This window comes from Chenopodium album, chromosome 2 (assembly GCF_948465745.1).
Source record: "Chenopodium album chromosome 2, dcCheAlbu1.1, whole genome shotgun sequence".
NCBI classification, from domain to species: Eukaryota; Viridiplantae; Streptophyta; class Magnoliopsida; order Caryophyllales; family Amaranthaceae; genus Chenopodium; species Chenopodium album.
In genome coordinates, this window is record NC_137835.1 from 78,472,013 (window position 1) to 78,492,801 (window position 20,789).

At 35.1% G+C, this 20,789-nt stretch overlaps 3 protein-coding genes and 2 pseudogenes across 4 annotated transcripts; 2 read left to right on the forward strand and 3 right to left on the reverse strand.

The window, feature by feature from the left end:
• Positions 1–380: 380 nt before the first annotated feature.
• On the forward strand, positions 381–2,409 carry LOC145588825 (malate dehydrogenase, chloroplastic pseudogene; annotated as a pseudogene). The gene is made up of 2 exons (XR_014101622.1): positions 381–623; positions 1,028–2,409. The product of XR_014101622.1 is annotated as a malate dehydrogenase, chloroplastic pseudogene (transcript).
• Positions 2,410–2,606: 197 nt separating this feature from the next.
• Positions 2,607–4,816, reverse strand: LOC145588832 (pentatricopeptide repeat-containing protein At3g47530 pseudogene; annotated as a pseudogene).
• A 2,456-nt stretch (positions 4,817–7,272) lies between these two features.
• LOC145576502 (uncharacterized) lies at positions 7,273–12,059 on the reverse strand. Its single transcript, XM_081634255.1, has 5 exons — positions 11,994–12,059; positions 9,036–9,162; positions 8,308–8,455; positions 8,046–8,166; positions 7,273–7,605 (listed from the first exon to the last, which is right to left on the reverse strand). Exons 1-5 carry the CDS (start codon positions 12,057–12,059, stop codon positions 7,273–7,275), a joined length of 795 nt encoding a protein of 264 aa, XP_081490381.1.
• Positions 12,060–12,730: 671 nt separating this feature from the next.
• LOC145588839 (protein EMBRYO DEFECTIVE 514-like) lies at positions 12,731–15,446 on the reverse strand. Its single transcript, XM_081645439.1, has 2 exons — positions 14,985–15,446; positions 12,731–13,203 (listed from the first exon to the last, which is right to left on the reverse strand). The coding sequence occupies exons 1-2, from the start codon at positions 15,315–15,317 to the stop codon at positions 12,868–12,870; spliced, it is 669 nt and encodes a 222-aa protein (XP_081501565.1). The 5' UTR covers positions 15,318–15,446; the 3' UTR covers positions 12,731–12,867.
• Positions 15,447–15,861: 415 nt separating this feature from the next.
• Positions 15,862–16,576, forward strand: LOC145576513 (uncharacterized). The gene is made up of 2 exons (XM_081634264.1): positions 15,862–16,186; positions 16,347–16,576. Exons 1-2 carry the CDS (start codon positions 15,862–15,864, stop codon positions 16,574–16,576), a joined length of 555 nt encoding a protein of 184 aa, XP_081490390.1.
• The last annotated feature ends 4,213 nt before the right edge of the window (positions 16,577–20,789 follow it).

Genomic DNA, 20,789 nt, shown 5'->3' on the forward strand with positions numbered 1-20,789 from the left:
TAATGAAATAATACAATTATCCACATTAACAATGACCAATGAAGAGTTACAATTATCCAAAAATACAATCCAATAGTCATACAAATTGTCATACGACACTACTCTACATAATTCTTCATTAATACAAAATATTTACAACATAAATATCCAACACTAATAAGTAAGAAGGTCTAAATGTTACACCTAAAAGTGAGCAGAGGAAGTATATATGAGTTATCTTGCTTGATCCCATATCAACCCGACTTTTTCATCCACTTTAAATGGCGGGCAAATATATTTTGGGCGAGCTCTACCCAATATATTGGCCCAATAGGCTCAATAGGAGCAGGGCTGGGCTGGGTAGTGGGTACGGAACTACTGAAGCTAACAATATGTGATTATGGTCTATGTTAATCATTGCTATATCATGATATCAACAAACAGAGAATTTCCTTCACATATAAAAAATAATAATCATATAAAAAAACATACAATAAAGTTTAGAAACTGGTAGATGTAGATAGCTGAAAAAGGCCAAAAAACAAACAGAGGTCCGTGTGTAGTTGCTCATCTTGCTGCCTGTTTGTTGCTCCAACTCCAACCGCTCGAATACTAAGGACCTGCCTACAGTTTGCCTTTACCAGGTTTCTCTCTCTCTCTCTCTCTCCCTCCCTCTCTCTCTCTCTCTTTTCTTTTAACTTCATTATTGGTCGATTTTCGTGAGCTGTAATTGGAATAAAAGGGTACTGCAATTTTGTATTCAGAAAAGATACTAGTATTTAGACTAGTTAGTTACAAGCAAGTTACTGTATTGATATTGGAAACTGACAAGTTTATTGCATAAGAAGTTTAAAGTGATTTATAATAATACATTGTTGCATTAATAGATGATAGAAAAGGAGGAAGTTCAAGGTAGTATAGTACCAATAGTCCAATAGCAACCAAGTAATTGATTTGCTGTCATAAACAGTTTTCACAGTTTCTAAGATAATATGATCAATACTGCTTCTAAATTTGTGCCAATATGTGGGTTTTATTGGTTCTGTAGGAATCCAGAATGGCAGCAAGAGCAGCATCGATTTATTCGATTGCATCCCCGTGTGTCAATCCTAAACCCAACCTTCCTCATCAGATAAAACCAGCAACTATAACTGTAAATTCCCAATACCCTCTCAGAGGTTTCAGTGGCCTTAAGGCTGCTGCTGATGTAACCTGTGAATCAGAAACTTCTTTCTTAGGAAGGGAAAGTAATGCAGCTCTAGTACGAACTTTTGCTCCAAGATCTCAAAAGTACTGTAAGAATTACCAACATCACTTAAATCCTCAAGCATCTTATTACAAAGTGGCTATCCTAGGTGCTGCAGGAGGAATTGGACAGCCACTCTCGCTTCTGGTCAAAATGTCTCCCTTAGTTTCGGACATAAATCTTTATGATATAGCCAATGTGAAAGGAATTACGGCAGATGTTGCTCACTGCAATACACCAGCTAAAGTGATCGGTTTTACTGGGACTTCTGAGCTTGCTGACTCTTTGAAGGGTGTGGATGTTGTAGTCATCCCTGCAGGAGTCCCACGGAAACCTGGTATGACTCGGGATGACCTATTCAACACAAATGCCAGTATTGTCAAGAGTTTGATTGAGGCTGTTGCTGATAACTGCCCTCAAGCATTCATCCACATAATAACTAACCCAGTGAACTCCATGGTTCCCATAGCAGCAGAAGTACTGAAGCTGAAGGGAGTTTACGACCCAAAGAAGCTCTTTGGGGTTACCACATTAGATGTTGTAAGATCAAACACATTTGTTGCTAAGAAGAAAAACTTGAAGCTGATTGATGTTGATGTTCCCGTGGTGGGAGGGCATGCCGGGATCACTATTCTGCCCATCCTGTCAAAAACAAGGCCATCAGTGAGTTTCACTGATGAAGAAGTGCAAGAATTGACTCTAAGAATCCAAAATGCGGGGACAGAGGTGGTGGAGGCGAAGGCTGGAGAAGGTTCTGCTACACTGTCAATGGCATATGCTGCTGCGAGATTTGTGGAGTCATCTCTGAGGGCTTTGGATGGAGATGCAGATGTTTATGAGTGTGCTTACGTAGAGTCAAATTTGACTGAGCTTCCATTCTTTGCCTCACGGATTAAGCTTGGGAGGAAAGGTGTTGAGGCTTTCATTCCCTCAGAATTGCAGGGATTGACTGAGTTTGAAGCCAAGGCGTTGGAGGCTCTAAAGCCTGAACTCAAGGCAAGTATTGATAAAGGGGTGGCTTTTGTCCACAAGCAACCTGTAACTACATAAATTTGAGGAGATTGACACAATAATTCATATTTGTAATTCTAACTCTTACAATTGTGTATGCTTATCAGTCTGCAGTTCACACAGTCCACCAAACTAATTTACAAGAGAAGTAATAAAACATGCAGCATTTGATACTTGTGCAAGGCTAAGTTCGGCAAGAGGCTTCATTTGGTTTAAAAAATTCTCATTTTTAAGAACAAACTGTTTGATTTTCTGGTTTTTATTTGAGAAATATTTTTCTGTATATATTAGTTGTTCCTGCAATTAACAGACTAGTTCCCATAAATAGAAACATATAGATAAAACTATAAAAGTCAAGAAAGTGCACGAACAGCTGCAATTCATATAGTTTCTCTTCTGGAATATGTGCTTCTCAAATTCATAAGAATCATAAGAGTATCATAGGATTGAAAAATACTCCATGACAGCACACAGCTACCAATTATACATCAACCCAAGAAAAGTTGTTTCTGTCAGCAAGTTAGCTATAATTTGAAGTGTTAATTTACTAGTATGTTTCAAGTATTATCCTCAATATGGAAGTAGATCATATAACTGCTCCATTACATCATAATTCGTAAACTTCATGGCGTACCACTACTTGCCTAGCACCTACCAGAAGTCATCACAGGAGCATTTTCCTTCTCTAAAATGATGAATCCTGTTTGGATCACTGATTATCACTTTTCGATTATAAACAGCAGAAAAAACCTTAGCAAAGTTGTGGCAATCATCACAAATCTGAGCACTGTTGGCAACTCTAATTGTTGTGCTAGGGGGAGTAGAGAGGACTCCAAAAGCAATAGCTAGTTTTTCACTATGAAAAGAGACTGCAGTTTGCTTCTCAATCAAATCTAAGTCGTGTAATTCTGATGATGCTTCTGGCACATATCCAGCAATCTTCAATTGTTGCAAGATTTCATTGAACATTTCATAAATATCATTGTTTTGTGGATGCGAAACATTGCCTACAACAAATTCATGCACCATTCCCTTCACTTCAATAGTACTACACCCCACTGTAAGGATTCCTTGTTCTTCCATAAATTTCCTTAGTTCTCTTACTTTATCCCATTTGCCATTTGAAGAATAAGTATTCAACAACAGAATATAATCCCCTGCCTCTTGGGCCTTAAGTTCCGTTATATGCTCAATCACTCTTTCTGCCAGGCCAAAATTCTTGTGCATTCTAGAAGCCATGAGCAAGGTCCTCCAAACTTTTATGTCCGGTTTATCTTCCATGGATACAATAAGATCATATGCTTGGTCAAGTGAACCAGCACGGCCTAATATATCAACAACACACCCATAATGATGGATATTCGGATGTATCCCATACTCCTGAGTCATCTTTTCAAAAATCAGCAAACCCTCATCCAGCAACCCTCTATGACTGCAGGCATATAATACCGCGGTAATAGCCTTAGCATCAGGGGCAATGCCCATCCTATGCATCTCCCTAAACAGTTCAATGGCATGTTTCCCATACCCATTGATCCCAAAGCCTGATATCATCGAACTAAACGAGACCAAGTTCTTTGTAGGCATTCTTTCAAAGATACAATATGCATCGTCCACACACCCACATTTCGAATACATGGTAATAAGAGCATTACTTAGCCTCATTGACATACCATAACCATTTTTCTCCATGTAATTCACAACACTCCTACCAAAATCTACCGCGCCTAATTCACCACAAGCTTGAATCAATAGCAAGCAAGAAACTTCATCAGGTCTACAATCTCTTTCCAGGGTCAGCATAGATTTATACACAGACAAAGCATCTCTAGTCCTCTTATTATTCACAAAACAAGAAATCAACGCGTTATAAGCAACCGCATCTCTTTGAAGCATATCATCAAACACCTTACACGCATCATCACACCGCCCACAACCCGAATACAACTCCATCAAAGAAGTCATCAAAACACAATCACTCTCATACCCATCAACCAAAACACTCTTATGAATCTGCATTCCCTCAATCAAAGCAGAATTCTTAGTACAACAATCAATACAAAACGAAAGGGTAAGCTGATTCGATTTGATACCTTCCCGCTTCATCATCCGATAAAACCTAACCCCATCAGAAGGGATTTCACTACAAGAAAAAGCCCTAATCATGGTATTACAATGCCAAGAAGTAGGCATCAAAATCTGGTTGAAAATTCGAAAAAGGTACCCAACATTCTGAGGGCAAATTCTGACAGCTCGAGCAAGGAACTTGAGAGAAAGACGAGGATGTTGAATAAGATCAGTGCAGATGAATTGGGTATGGAGTTGAAGGAAATGGGTATGAGTAGAACAAGATTGTAAGAGAGAAAACAAGTGTTCTCTTCTTTGGAGGTGGGATTCTAGGGTTTGCCGCCATTGATTATGTTTTTGAAAACTGGGTTGTTCAGGAATGAAGTTGGGAAGAGTTGCAGAGTCGTCTTCTTCGAGAAGAGAGAGAGAAGAGGAAGAAGATGAAGAGAAGAGACGAAGGAAGAAAATGGAGGTGACGGAAGAAGGACGACGGAGGAGGGAAGTTGGGGTCATAGCTCATAGGCATAGGTGCTGGGATAGTCGACTAGACTTCGCGCCTAAACTTGGTAAGTTTTCACAAGTGTTTGTCTTTCTAAACGGTCACATTTTTAATTTACGGATTTGTTCACATTTATTAAACTGAACTGATAAGGGGGTTTAGTGCGAGAAGAAAATACCAGAACAGGGGAAAATGGAGGAAAGGAAACTTGAGGAAGAAGAAGTTTAGAGAAAGAAGAGAAGAGAGATAGGATTGTTAATTCATTTCTTAATTAAAATTATAACCTAAGGTGCATTAATAAGGCATGACCCTAAGAGAAAGATTCTCTCGACTAAAATATCTTTTCTTCTTATTTCTCTTGTATCATGAACTGATTGGAGTTGAATTGAGTTGAATTGATTGGAGCGAACTAAGCTGAACTGAACTAAAATTAAGTAAATGTGAACAGGTTCTACGTGTAATTTTTTTATTAATAAGAGTTATACAATATTTGAACTTATATAAGTAGACGGGATTACAGGAAGACTCATATAAATATAATATTCAAATTAGTAGACGGCAATTGATTTTAAATCTTGGTTATTAATTCTTTAAACTTTAACCAACTAAATTAGTTGACATCTACATTAAAGAAAGAAAGAAATTACAAGAGAAAAGTCGGCATTCTCAGTTTATGCTTTTTGTTAGCACCAAAAAGTTATGCTTCTTCACGACTTCACTTGAAAGTCTTGAGCATGATTTTATTTTCAAAAGCTCAGTTAAGACTTTAACCCTGTTAATTGTTAAAGACTCCTCATCAAGATTAGTGATAAAATCACTCTAAATCTAGATAGCAGCTAAAGTATTTGTATCAACACCTAGTAGAAATTGTACTTTTTGTCATTCCTTTTATTAATCTTAAACATTGCAAACGAATAATTGAGTTAAAACACCTTCTTACATAAAATTTTACAATATATATGACAATTCTATGATAAATACAAGGAAAAATTACCCAGAATAATCCGACCTTTAGCTCATCCGCCCAAAATAATCTCACTTTTCGATTATTTTTTAATAATCCGACCTTTATATCCGATCTGCTCTCAATAGTCCCAAGTGACTTGAAACCGGCTAAACAAGTTACCATTTGTAATTTGGGATTGTGTTGCACACGTGTCACCGGATAATTGGACAAAAGAAAAAGAAACTCTTTCCGGCAGACCCCACCGAAACCACCTCCCCTACCCAGCCTAACCATCGAAATGTTCTCCTCTACCCAGACCAACCACTGAACCTCCTCCTCTTCCCAGCCCAACCACTGAAAATTAATTTTGGGGCTGAATTTGTAGAAAGTTAAGAACTTGGAGATCAGAAACTCTCAAAGTATTACACATAGTTTTTATCTAAGAAGAGTATTTATACAATTGAGATGATTTAATGGGGTTGAATTATATATGGCCATACGACATTGGTTATCTGGACCATTACTAATCTACTACTCCCTCCTTATTAGTTCAATTCTAACAAATGGAAATGTAGTAAAATCCCAATTCGTTTCTCATTTACTGACAGTTCATGTCATGATTGTGTTTTTGAAACGGAGAAACTGTAAAGAACTTGTTTTTAAGGAAGGATGGGTTAATGCACCAAGCTCAAGGCCGGTGACAATTTTAAACCCTGAATGATGGATTGTTGGATTAAGTAAGGGTTATTGTCGAGATTTAGTAGTGTGCATTTGCGAAGGAGGAGCAGCATCAGTGTCGCTGCAGTTTTGGTGCTGTTGCGGGCTGGTGATGGGCTTCAGGTCGGCCGGAAACGGGGGTTGGGAAGGGATATGGTAGAGGCTGGTGGCTGGGCTGCCAAATCTGAGTTTGGGTTTTTTTATTATTATTTTTTTCTTTTTCTTTTTTTTTTTTTAATTTCTTTCTTTTTTTTTTTCAATTTTATTTTTTTTAGACATCATAAGCTGACATGTGTCTAGCAACTTGTAATAACAAGTTTGATGACCGGTTGGGACTATTTAAAGCGGAGGAGGTATAAAGGTCAGATTATTAAAAAATAATCGAAAAGAAGAATTATTTTGGACGGATGAGCTAAAGGTCGGATTATTCTAGGCAATTTTTCCTAAATACGAACTCTTTCATTTGGATTTTTTTTAAGATAAGAAATAAAATCATCAATTGGATGCGTAGTTATTGGTACAATATACCATACTAAATTGATATATATCATACGAGTTTTACTTTTATTTTTTAGTTTTAACAATAAGAATATTATAGTTGGAAGGTTAGATATATTGGTACTAATTGCTACAAGTAACAAGTTATAAGAAAAACATCCAAGCAAAAACTACATCAACTTACCATTTTTCTTTCCTTCCATAATCTAAATTAAGGTAAACTAAACAAAAGTTGCAACAGAGTTACAAGATGTAACTCTTGTTATTATGCCCTTTAAAACTAAACTTATATCACCATGAACAAATTGATCATGAGCAAAAGTAAGAAAAGTTCACGTCATCCATAGCATCCACAACATCATCTCCATATTGATCATCACCCTTGCTAGTCCCAAAATTCGTGTAATCGGTTGAGTTGCTAGCACAAGAAGAAGAAGATTGGGAGCTTACATCGTAATTCAAGTTGTTGATCATCTTTCTTTTCTTGTAATTTGCCTTAAAGCAAGCTTGCCTAAGTCTCTTTGTTCTAGTTTCAAGTTGTAGGTCAGGCATTTTTTCCATCAATTTCTTTTCTTGCTCTAGAATTTGGATGGCTTCTCTTAGCTTTGCTTCATTTTTATCTCCTCCCTCCTTTCCCATCTCCTACACGTACGTATATATTCGTGGCACAATTGAATCAATCAAACTTACCGTGACAATGCACATTATATTAGACTAATATAAATGTGACAGTTAAATTCAAATAGAGACAGTAAAAGCTGCAAAGTTTGTTCGATAAAGAAAAATGTATTGTCCTTATATTTAATTTAAAATCATTTCTTTGTCGTCATCTTTTAACATGTACTTGATCATCAATACCTATATCGGTATAGTATTTAGTGTAACCTACCTAAACTCTTAAAGCACTTGCTCATTTAGTGTCACAAGTTGCATTATGGTCACATAACTCTTTCTTGTTAATGGACCTTGTTAATATTCACGAGATATAAGGAAATTGTACGTAAAATTAATGTGATAATTAATAAAATGATAAAAATGATTAAATTACCTAGCTAGCAACAAATTAGAATAAAATTAATTACCTGAACATTCCTGATTAAAGTTTGGAGGCTCATGAGCTTCCTATGAGGCCATCTTTGAATGCCCAACTCTCTGCATCTTTTCTTGAGCAAAGTTAAGCCAACGTTAAGTTCTTTAGCTGCCCTTGTTATTGGCATGTAAAAATACTGGCTAATTATCTCCTTTGAAAGTGCCTTAGACGAACAATTATTATTATTATTATTATTATTATTATTATTATTATTATTGTTGTTGTAATTTTCTTGTTCTTCAGATGATCTTAACTCGTTATTAATCTTGTTTTCATGGAGATTATCCTTTCTATAATCAGATTCATCATTGCACAATGCCAATGGCGGCGGCACGCTCTCCAACTCCAAGTCTTGCAACCCCTCAAATCCATGTCCATAGTCATTGTACATGGTGCTGTTGTCTGCATGAACATTTTGCTTAATAAGCACATTGACCATGCAATAGTTACGAACGTAGTATTACATACTAGGATCCTTATTAGTGATTTTGTGTCAAAAATTAAAAAATTTATGATTTTATATATATTAATCTACTAGCGAGTTGATATTCTTCACAAACAAATATGGAAACTACTCCGTGGTACAGTACTAATAGTAATATAATAATCAAGCAAAGCAAATAGACTTTATGTTTGACTGAAACGTATGTAATTTAACCAAAACGTGACTAATATATTTTTATTTTTTTTTTCATGATAGGGTGAGGGAAATTCGCGCATTTAAAACATGAATTTTTTGCCTAATCCATCAAAAACAAAATTTCCATCTTATAGACCTTTTTACTAATGATCACGTAGGAGTACATAAGAGTATAATGTACATGTACGTTTTCATACTAAATTAAGACAACTCTTCCACAAATCTTGGATACTACTAGAATATAGATACAATTGCATAAGTTTATGCCAAATTATAATTAAAAAAAATAAATAAATAAATTGTAAATTACTATACACGTTAACACGTAAATAATAACATTACCTTCAATAACATGTGGAATAGTGAAGTTTGACACAATATCAAGGGATGTAAAGAAAGGATAAGTAGGATCATTTGGAAAGCATTCTATCAACGGCGTTGCATCCATCATGCTCACATCCAAGGGAAGCTGGTATTGCCAATCACATGGAATATTATATCCACTTTACCGAAATAAGAAAAAAAAAAATATTATCCAAATCATCCAAATGCGATTAATTATATAAAAAAAAAAATTAGAACCTCCGAGTTTATTATAGTAGTATGTAAAATAAAAACCCCAAATAACGAGAAGTATAATCGTGTTCAACGTACTTAGTCACGTTAGGAAAAAAATAGAAAAATCCCCAATTGTTGAATCATGTGTTCTAAAACATATTACAATTATAAGTTGTGCGACTTACTATGGATGACATATTTACATGTTAAATACTTAGACAAAAGAAAAATCAAGTAATCCTTACTTATTGGGATCAAGATATTGATGAGATTGAATAGAGTGAAGTTCGTCATTCTTTGAAAGAGACCGACGAGCAAGATTATTATTGCTCCACATAAGTAAAAGGGAGAGAAGGATAATGTAATTTATAAAAAAAAAATGGCTTTGAAGGGTCGTAAAACACGAGTTTGATCAGTTTAGATATATATATATATTTATACTAGTGTTCATATACGACAGAAATACTAAATGAAAAGGGAATATTAAGAGATTTTTGCTAATTGTTACATTTAATTTATGTGACGGCATATGATGGTTTTTAATTACCACGTTAAGTTATGGAATTATTAGTGAGTGGTCTTACTCATTATTGGATCGTACCAAGTGTGATTAATTAATTATTAGTGCACATAAATTACATACTCCATATACTCCCGTACTTTGATTTAATTCTCTCCAAATAAATTTGTTCAATGAGCATTTTCTAAAAAAATTTTACTCCGGTATTTAAGTGCTAAGTATTTTGTTAGTACAATTCTAACATTTAGGTATACGATATATCCATTGTTTAGCAGTAGAGACACGTAGTACATTATTTATAGAGATACATAGCTCACAAATTCAATCTATATACTACTTGTATATGTATAAGTAAACTATGCTCTATGTTGAGAGTAAGGGATAGCTCAAGTGGTTAAAGTTTCCTCGGTTCTAAGAGATCTTAGGATTAAATCTCATCATCTGTCCATGTGGCTCTCTAAACACCAAAAAAATTACGAGTATGATATATATTCTATGTTAACACATGTATATAATTGTTGATCTAAAAATACGAGTTATAAATTACAACTATAATTATACACTCGGATAAGAGTATATATATACACATACTTTTTAGTTTAGTGATGGATTAGATTTGATATTTACAAGAGTGTAATGTTGGAAAAAGATGCTTATTTCTTGAATATGTAAAATGATACTCTTAATTATTATGACAGGCTAAAAAGATACTCCGGTAATTGTACAAAGTGTACTCCAAATCGGAAAAGATTACTTGAAATAAATAATTTAACAGTTTTGGCTTGTAAATTAAAATGTGCTATTAATAACAAAAATCAATGTCACACTCATACAAATAATGGAATTTACGTACTAGTACAATTCATTTTGATTGATCATTTATGTACATTCACTGTTCCATCATTATCTTAACGGAATAATGAAGATGATTGAATTTGTGGAATAAAATAATTCTGCATTCATTTACATTTACTGGAGGCGCAAAATTACTCTAAATCCCAAGAAAGATGGTGGATGACTTTGGTCATGGAGTCGTACATGACACATTGAGCAACGGTTTTGTGATTGTGATATATAGTATTCCCTCCGTCTCTTAATACAATGCCTCTTTTGCGCATTTATTCCTCACATAATAAAGAGAAAGAGGCATTGTATTAAGGAGTAAAGACCAAATACGGTCCCTAAACTTTGGTATAAGTTTGATTTAGATCCCTCAACTTTCAAAAGTTTGATTTTGGTCCCTCCACCACCAATGACTCATCAATTGTGGTGGCTATAAGAATGAGTCAGCAAAGTTTAGGGACCTTGCTATTATTTAATTGCTGACTGGACCAAAGTTTAGGGACTTCTAATGCTGACTGTACTAAAGTTTAGGGACTTTGGAATTTTTTTAATGATTTTCGTGCTGATTATACAATTCATGTCACATATAAGAATTTCCAAATTAGAGGATGGCATTACCTTCGGCAGATGATACTTTCGCAAGCTTGAACTCTTTTTGCTCCCTTGTTTCGCCAAATTCCCAACCCGACATCAGCAACAATGGCGTAATACAATTTTGTGATGAAAAGTACTCTTGTGGGCTTCTAATTTCTAAAGGAATAAATGGAGCCTTCTGATTATATCACCTAAGTTAATACCCATTTTGGGGGAAAATGGACTGTCAAGGTCCCTAAACTTTCACCAATATTAATAAAAAATGCCACGTCATATGGGCAAGGTCCCTAAACTTTTCCCTTCATTTGACAACTCAGCAATTTTGTCCCTAAACTTTGTCTAGTCATCAATTATTTTGCCGGAATAAGTCTTCAGTGGTGGTGGAGGGACCAAAATCAGACTTTTGAAAGTTGAGGGACCTAAATCAAACTTATACCAAAGTTAAGGGACCGTATTTTTACTTTACTCTTGTATTAAGGGACAGAGGGAATACTGTAAAAGTAAAGAAATTCGAGACTTCACAATCCGTACATCATATGGACTTGATTACGAGTAGTTACAACTACGGAGTAACATTATTAGGGACGGCTAAAATTTGGAGAAGTCCAATTCGCACTCTAGCCTACTCAAGACCTCTCTCCCCTTGATTTTAATTCATTCTCTACATACTTGAATTTTATTTGGGTTATTTGAAAACCTAATCGACACTGCAGAATAGTGCTTGAGAAAATTTTTGCAACAATCAAAATCATTCATCGTCATAGAATGCTGCATTGCCTACATACTTGTAGGATTTTGTCCATGCCAAAATAGTTGGTTGTTGCCCTGTAAGGCTGTATTCCTAACTTCATGTAATACCGCTGACAAAGGCAGAATGTGATCTACACACTTCCTGAAATTAGTCTTCTACGGATGTTTCTCCTGTGTTATTTTTTGAAAAATGACACCATAACATGATGATGTGTCATATTATGATTGGTCTTTTTTTTAATTTATTTTTAAAAACCTAAATGTACTATACATGTATGTATAATTGTAAATAAATGTATTTTTTTTAAAGATACGTAATTATTTTTTTTTTATATAAATCTATTTTTATCTTTTTAAAATTATTTTCGAAAATTAAATTATAACTAAAATTTAGAAAATAAAAAAAATCATCTTTGTTGGCAACGGAAATCATTTATCTGTCATATAATGCTGCATTGCCTACCCCGGAATGCATAATACATTAATTAATACTACCTCTGTTACAGGTTATGTGCAACGATAAGACATTTTCCCTCTCTGCTTTATGTCAAATCGTTGCACATAAACTGTAACAGAGGTAGTATATACTCCGTAGGAAGTACTTGGTTGGCAGATTGCGCCTTGATAATAAAAGTGATTTGGCCATGCCAAAATAATATTCGGCCATTTCCCTTTAATACCAGTTGACAGTGACACCAACTGCAATCCTTCCCAAAATCAATGGAGAAATATAGCAAGTAAAAAAAATCCACACACACACAAGTTAATAACCTTAAAGGAAGAAGTTATTCATAAAATTGTAGCCAAAACTTGATATTACATAGATTTGGTGCAACAATATAGGCATAGTAGCACCTGCATATCTGGCAATAATACTCTTACAAGCTCTAAGTTAACTTAGGTCAGCTTTCACCTTCTAAACTTGTTGCCCCCTCTTCCCCCACCTCTTCCCCTACCACGACCACGCCCACCCCCTCTTCCCCCGCCACCACTACCTTTACCACCACCCAATGCCTTGTTCACATCAGTTTTAATCTTCATATTTTCTGGCAAAGGCAGAATGTGATCTACACACTTCCTGAAACTAAAGTCTTCTACAGATTCATCAGCTCTTATGACAAAGAAACAGCGACTTTTCCACTCTGGATGTTGGCGAATTTCAAAAGCATTAATTCCTGAGCCGATCTTCTTCTCCGGCTCTGGATGACCTTTGTTTATCAGCTCCTGGAGCACCAATTGCTCATACTGGAAGAGGGGAATACAAGGAATTTGACAATATCAGTATAATCTATTGAAAGTAAATTAGTATATGTTCTTCAGAGTTCCGAGGCATATGAACAGGATCATATATAAGGACATAAAAATAAAATACAAGTTGAAAATCAATCAAATGAGCAAAAAAGAAGAAACAATAAAATAACTGCACAAGCCTACTGATGAGATTTGGTATATTTCAAATATAAAGCTAATCTTTTCCATTCCTCATTGAACAGGATGATTACATTGAACATAGCATGAAACAAACAAAGGAATGACCAGAGCCACTTAATGATAATCAAAGGTTCAAGGCATGTATAAAACTAAGATCTAAGGGGCTGTTTGTTAGCCGTTTCTTGGAATTCGGCTCCCCTTTTCTCAATATTCAGCTCCCTAAAATCTCCCTACTCTGATTTCCACGACCCTCAAGGGCTTCATCAAACTCCCAGAATCCCCCATACTATGACCACCTGCCCACCTTCCTCAACCAACACAATTCCACCACAAACAACATCCACCCCCCAACACGCACAAGACTAGCCCCCCTCAGTTGACCACAACCTAGCTAAATCTGAAACGCCCCCAAGTCTGAAGTCTGAACCCCCTCCTCCCCAAGTTCCCAACCACAACCTTCATAACCTAAACACCATCAAGCCACCCTTCCCACTACACTGCAATGCTGTTATACACTTATACCCAAATTAAAACAAGGAACTACCGCAAAACCTTCACCATGTTATCCCATTTACAAAATCTTGGCACAATACATTCACATCCCCTCCTCCGTCCAAAAAGAAATAAAGGAAGAAAGAAGTTGCGCAAACATGACAACTCCAAAAAAGAAAAAGATGGAAAGAAACTACCCAAACTTTCACTGAAAGTATTCCTATAATGACCTTATGTCCTTAGAAACTGATTGTCGCTAAGAAATAATAAAGCAGGAAAATTGTATGCAAACAGGCTATTTTCTTTTTGAACATCTCAAAATTGATGTTATTCAAGATTTAATTTTAAGGAAATCCCTGTATTTTAATCTATAAAACTGAAAGATGTCTTACAAAGGTATTCATACAATTCCTTTCCACCCTAATTGGGTTCAAAACATTAGTAATGACCTTTGTTCACTAAGATCAAAACCAATGGAAATCAAATTGCATCTCTTACGAAAAGAGATTAAAAAATGAGTCTTTGATCAACTTAGAAAATACATTTAAACTTCGATATCTTGTGAAATAGCTTAACATTGATAATAATTGGAAAAGGTTTCGAAGCTGGAGAGTTTCACATCCAAATTGACCATCGACTAAAAAAAACAAATTACAACTATCTTTTTAATTCAAATTTTTGATTAAAAAGGTTAATTAAATTTGTTATATTAATTAAGAAGAATCTTTTTCTAAAATCCATTATTCAAAAACTAATCTTAGTATATTTTCACTAAATACTTATACACCATGTCCACAAGGCAAACATTCATCCATATAGCAAAGTTTTTTGTTTTTTTTTTTTTTTTTATTAAGTTTTCAAACAATTGTCTTCATTTTCTGAAATAAATCATATAAACATACAAATTAAATCTTTTTTCTTCCCTGTTCTACATTAAACACAAATCAAATTTCCCAAACTTTACAAAAATCATAGTCTAGTCAATATATATAATCACCATTAATCAATAAAACTAACAAATTTAACTCATACTAACACCAAAAACAATTAATCAAATAATTAAGAAAAACAATCAAACCCAAAAGAATCAAACTTTACAATACCTTGTTAAAATTGATATTAGTAGGCCAATGATGCAGCAACTTATAAAAGTAATCAAACATCTCAACAGACGATCCAAACGTCTTAGGCCCGAGAACAACCGGGCCTTCGGGTTCGGGTTTCCCATCTCCCTCCTCTTCCAACTTCTCCATTCTAGATTCTTCTACAGACTTCTCCTCCTCAACCTTCTGCTTCTTCGCAATCACCTCGGCATCATCCGCCTCTTCCCTCTCTCTTTTCACATCATCCTTCGGGCCGGATTGCGGGTTCTCGAGTTCCATGTCTTCCGTCGTTGCAGTGGTGGTTGCTGGTTCAGTGATTGCGTCGGACGCCATTGATGGGAGAAAGAGTGGAGATTTTCTCTCTCCTAGGGTTTTGCAGAGGTTTTGTAGATGGTGGCTGGTAGTATGGAGGAGAGGAGTGAAAGAGGGTTTAACAGGGATTTTGGAATTTTAATGTTGTTTGTTTTTCGTTTAATTATTATTATTATTTTTATTTAATTATTGGATCCGTAACCTAGATGGCTTAGAAGTGTAAGCGGTAAGCCCAAGTTTAGGAAACATGTCACCAACAATACAAATGTACGAAGAGCTTGGTGTGTTCAAACTCAACTCTAAGATCTTGTTTGGTAAAGATAGTTTTATAATTTAGAAAAATGGTTTTAATAATCTCAATTAAGGCGCTTTTTTTTGTTTTTAAATAATCTCAACTATGTATTACTTTAGTAAAAAAAAAAACTATGTATTACTGTATTATTAAACACAAATTTTTATATGTGTTGATCAAGCCCAAATTATTCAGAGTTGCATTGAGAGGTTTTGTCGTGCCTCTGGTCAGAAAGTTAGTCTTGCAAAATCAAGGGTCTATTTCTCAGCTAATATGAGCCTCGATCAACAACGTGAGATAAGTGCTGCTTTGCATATGGAACACACTGATGATCTTGGTACGTATTTGGGCATGCCAACTCTCACAAGCCGTGTTACTAAAGCCACCTTTCAACACTTGTGTGAAAAAATTGATAGGCGTCTTGCGGGATGGAAGACAAAATATCTTTCAATGGCCGGTAGACTTACCCTTGCTAAGTCTACTATTTCTACCATGGCCCTTTACTCCATACAATCGACTAAGATTCCTCGGACCATATGTGAAGAAATTGATAAGAAAACCCGAAAATTTATTTGGGGAGGTAATGATGAGAAACGAGGTGTTCACCTGATCTCTTGGGAGGTCTTACAAAGGAGGAGGGGTTGGAATTTTTTCTGCGAAGCAAGCTAATGCGGCGTTTCTCACCAAGCTAGGTTGGCGAATTCTTTCTTAATCAAATGCTCTTTGGTCTCGGGTTTTAAGGGCTAAATATTGTAAAGGCCGTTGTGATGTGGATATGTTTGAACCTAAAGCAGGGATGTCGAATGTTTGGAGTGGTATCACAGAATACGCAAAGGTCTTGAATGAAGGGTTAAGGACTGCAATTAGCAATGGTTCGAAAACTTTGTTTTGGGACCATAAATGGGCTACGGATGTGCCTCTTATTAGTAGCCTCGCTATCACGCCTATGCCTATGGAATTGGAAGGTGCCACCGTCGAGGAGATGTAGGAAGAAGGTGAGGGTTGGAGATGGAACATCTTTGCGCCATTCCTCGACCAGAATACTGCAAAGAAAATCCAAAGCTTCGAGGTCAGACCTGATCCTAATTGGGGTGATTTTCTTTACTGGAAGGAAGGGGATAAGGGTAAATTCTCCATCAAATCTGTCATAAGCATTATGAAGCACCACACGGATGTTCTCGATGAAGATTGTTGGGATGTTGTTTGGTCTGCTCCTGTTCAGCAACGAATAAGGGCCTTTCTTTGGCTAGCCTGTCATGACCGCATCTAAAGCAGTCTTAATAGATTCAAACGCAAACTCACGGATAGTCCTCGATGCTATATTTGTGGAGCACAAGAAGAAACAACTCTCCATATCTTGTGTGATTGCCCAGCAACGAGAGTTGTGTGGAAGAAGACGGTTAATGAGGATACTTTGCACAAATTTTGCCAAGGAAGCCTCAAAGATTGGATTACTGAAAATGCAACAGAAAGAGACCAAATCAATGATGATTCATGGGCTACATATTTTTGTATTTGTGTGTGGTGGATTTGGAGATGGCGTAATTGCTATGTTTTTAATCGACGAGATGAGATGCCTATTGATTTTGTTGCATTCCTTCAAATCAGATATGACGAGGCTAGAAGGGCGATCTGGGATGCTACAAGGGACCCTAGCTTAGGGAAGAAATATCGAATTCCTGCTAACATCACTTGGCACGCCCCACCTTATGGTTGGTACGTCATGAATTGCGATGGGGCAGCCAAAGGGAATCCAGGCCCAGCAGGTGGTGGTGCCATTATTCGAGACTACACAGGCAATTTAATCACAGCATTTTGCAACTAGTTTTGGCTACTGCTCTTCATTCAGAGCTGAGGTTCTCTCCCTCACTCGTGGTCTTGAAATAGCTCGAAACTTTCAGATTGGCAAATTGGAAATTCAAATGGATAATGAGGCATGTGTTCAAGTTATCCAGAAAAGGAACTTGATGAGAAGTGAATGTGTGCAAGACATCAAGTATTGTCAGAAGCTGCTAGAGGATGATCGATGGAAAGTCAAGATTACACATGTATATCGAGAAAGCAATTGTGCGGTGGATTGGTTGGCCAACTGTGGAGTATTTCAGGACTCTCAATTAGTTTTCTTCAATAATGCTCCTACGGAGCTTGGTCGAATCTTGGAAGAGGATATTAGAGGCGTGGCTATGCCTCGTCTAATACCTCCATAGCTAGCTACTTAGTTTTGTTTTCTGTTTTTTTCTTTTGTTTTTACTTTTTTTGGGTTTTGCTATTTTCCTTTCTCTTGGTTCTGTAACCTCATTTGGATAAAAAAAAAATAATAAATTATACGTGTGTTGGTCACAACGTGTGGCTGGAGTTACTTATTTCAAGATTACTTATTTAGGGGAAATTTAGTTGGTCATGGGTTATTCAGTCGGTTAGCGTGTTTTTTGTGTGAGAGTAACCCTTAATCGACCGAGTATCCCATGAATAAGTAACTCCGGCCACACAGAAAAAACACCGATTCTTAAATAATCACAATGGGTCTAAGTTCGGTATTTGCCAATATAGATACGCTAACATTGTTAGTGGTTCTGGGGACGGAGGGAGTACTTATTATAGAATATATAACAGCTAATACTGCGTAAACATGCTTATATAAGAAAAATAAGAAATTAGTTTGCATTTTATCATTATTCATGGAAAATTGTTCATGAATGTTGCAATATTACTTACGAGTATAAGTTATAAGTCAAAATTTTTTTTTTTTTTTGAATAGTATAAGTCAATAATTAAAAACACGAAATAATATTAACAAGAAGTCAAGAAGTGTTTATAAGTATTGAAAACTTGAGACTTTGAAAGTAAGACCCAAAGACAAACCACATAAATTGAAGAAGAAGCGATCAAAGCAAAATCCGTGTATAAGGCGGTAATGAATGACGACGTCCAAGTCGTGGTCCCAATTACTAAGCTCTTTCCAAGCGTAGCATTTAAGCCATTAAGCTACATAATAACTACAAGATATTAAAATGTTAATGGTGGTTAGTCATTGGCAATTTGGTGGAAATTTCCCAAGATCCAGATTCTTTTCAACCATTTTTAGTAGCCAAGTGTACATCCTAATTTTTCTCTTTAATGAGTCGAGGGAAGATGTGGTTTGGTACACATATTGATGTATGTGAAAGTGCTTACAAAATTTTCTTGTTGTTGAATCACGGGGGTAGAAGTAGAACATTCGATGAATTCATAAAAATACTACATAAAATATGAGTATGTTATGATTGACTGAATTGAGCTGAGCTGAGCTGAATTTATTATTGGAGCTGAACTCAACTGAACTGAATTGAATATTTTATAAGAGAAAAAAATTAAGAAGTGAACTAAACTAAACTGAATTGAACTGAACTTATTGGAGGTGAATTGAAAATAATCCGTAGAGAACAGACCCTAAACCATACGAAGTACTCGTATAAAATAATGTTGGGTAAAATCTATAGGTCAATTATTTGCAAGATAAGTTAAGTTTTGTCAGTACTAAATCACTTTGAAATTTTATGGATTTTTTTTATCAAAAAAAAAAAAAAAAAAAAATACCACACATCCCTTAGGGTTAGGGATGCATATAACTAATATCTATACGTTTTAGTAATCAACTCCGTTAATGGCATCTGGTCAGCACCATGGCAAATTGATCATATTATTCAAGACATTTGTTCACTTCTTAGCAATTTCGATAACTATAACATTCGTCACATCTTTCGAGAGGCAAATCAAGCAGCGGACTGGATAGCAAATGTTGGTCATTTAGTTAGTGATAGTATGGATATAGTCCCTTGTAATAATTCTTCTTTATTTCCCATCCTTTCTTCCAACGCACTAGGAATTCCCCTCGTGAGGAGGGTTTCCTAATGTTTTCTTTTTTTTCTTACCATTGTAATATATATATATATATATATATATATATATATATATATATATATATATATATACTTCGTATTATATATTAAAAGACATTTATAAAATTGTGTATGTGCCACGTGTTTCTTTTCTTACACCTGTATAACGCCACATCATCATTCAACAACCTTTAGCATCTTGCCACAATCTTAATTAAAAATGCATACAAAGAGATTTCAACTCATAACCTCATTGAATGGAAACCAAATGCATTAACATATTAGCTAGAATTAATTCATGTTTTATTAATCCAAATTTATATATACTAGGGCAGTTAACGCGAGCGATGCGTGCGCAATACCTAGCCATATCCAAATTCTCTTTCGATTTTTTTTTTTTAATTTCGATGAAATCTCTTTCAATTCGATTAAACCTTATATCACAAATTTAGTTCTTGATAGCTTTTTAATCTGAAAAATATATAAACAAATATATTAAGGGGTATAAATTCCATGCACTATTCTTAATATTTTTTTTTAGAAAAAAGTAATCATTATTAATGACAGTGAATAAGCAGTCTAGATGGTATAATTGTCCAAACACTATTCATTACAAAAACTTATACACATTAATTAGGGTATATATGTAAATTCACATTTTGAAGGGCATAATTGGCATAACACTATTCATAAGAGTAATCTTGTACTTTTTATAAGGTAGGGAAAATACATACATGTATTAGAATACAGAATAAAAACCAAAAAAATCCAAAATAAATTATTAATGTCAATGTATTCTAATTTACCTATGTTAAATAAATTAATAAGTCTTTTAAAGCTTCTAATATAAAAATAAAATTATTCAAAGTATCAATCGGGGCAAAGCTCGGGTCACACACTAGTGGAGTATAATAAAGAGCTAAAAATGGGAAAAATAAATGAAAATATATTATGAATACACTAATTTGCGAGTGATTTTGTCATACATTCCTAAATTAATACTAAATTAGAAAAGATTTTAAATGCTTATTTATAGCCCTCGGGCCTACGTATAGAGTACAAAAAAAAAAAAAAAAAAAAACTTTATGGTTTTAACGTTTACATCTCTAAGTAACCATGAACTCCTAAAATATTATTTGCAGGTCAGACACGTGGGTGTATGGAGAAAGGTAAGGTTCACCCTAAAGCACCATCATTTAGCAAGATTTAAACACCCAAATGAAGTGAGTTAAAATATCATTGGTATACCATATGTTCATATATTTGTATAACACTACAAATTTACAAAAATACAAGTGATTACATACATTAAAAAATTTTAGA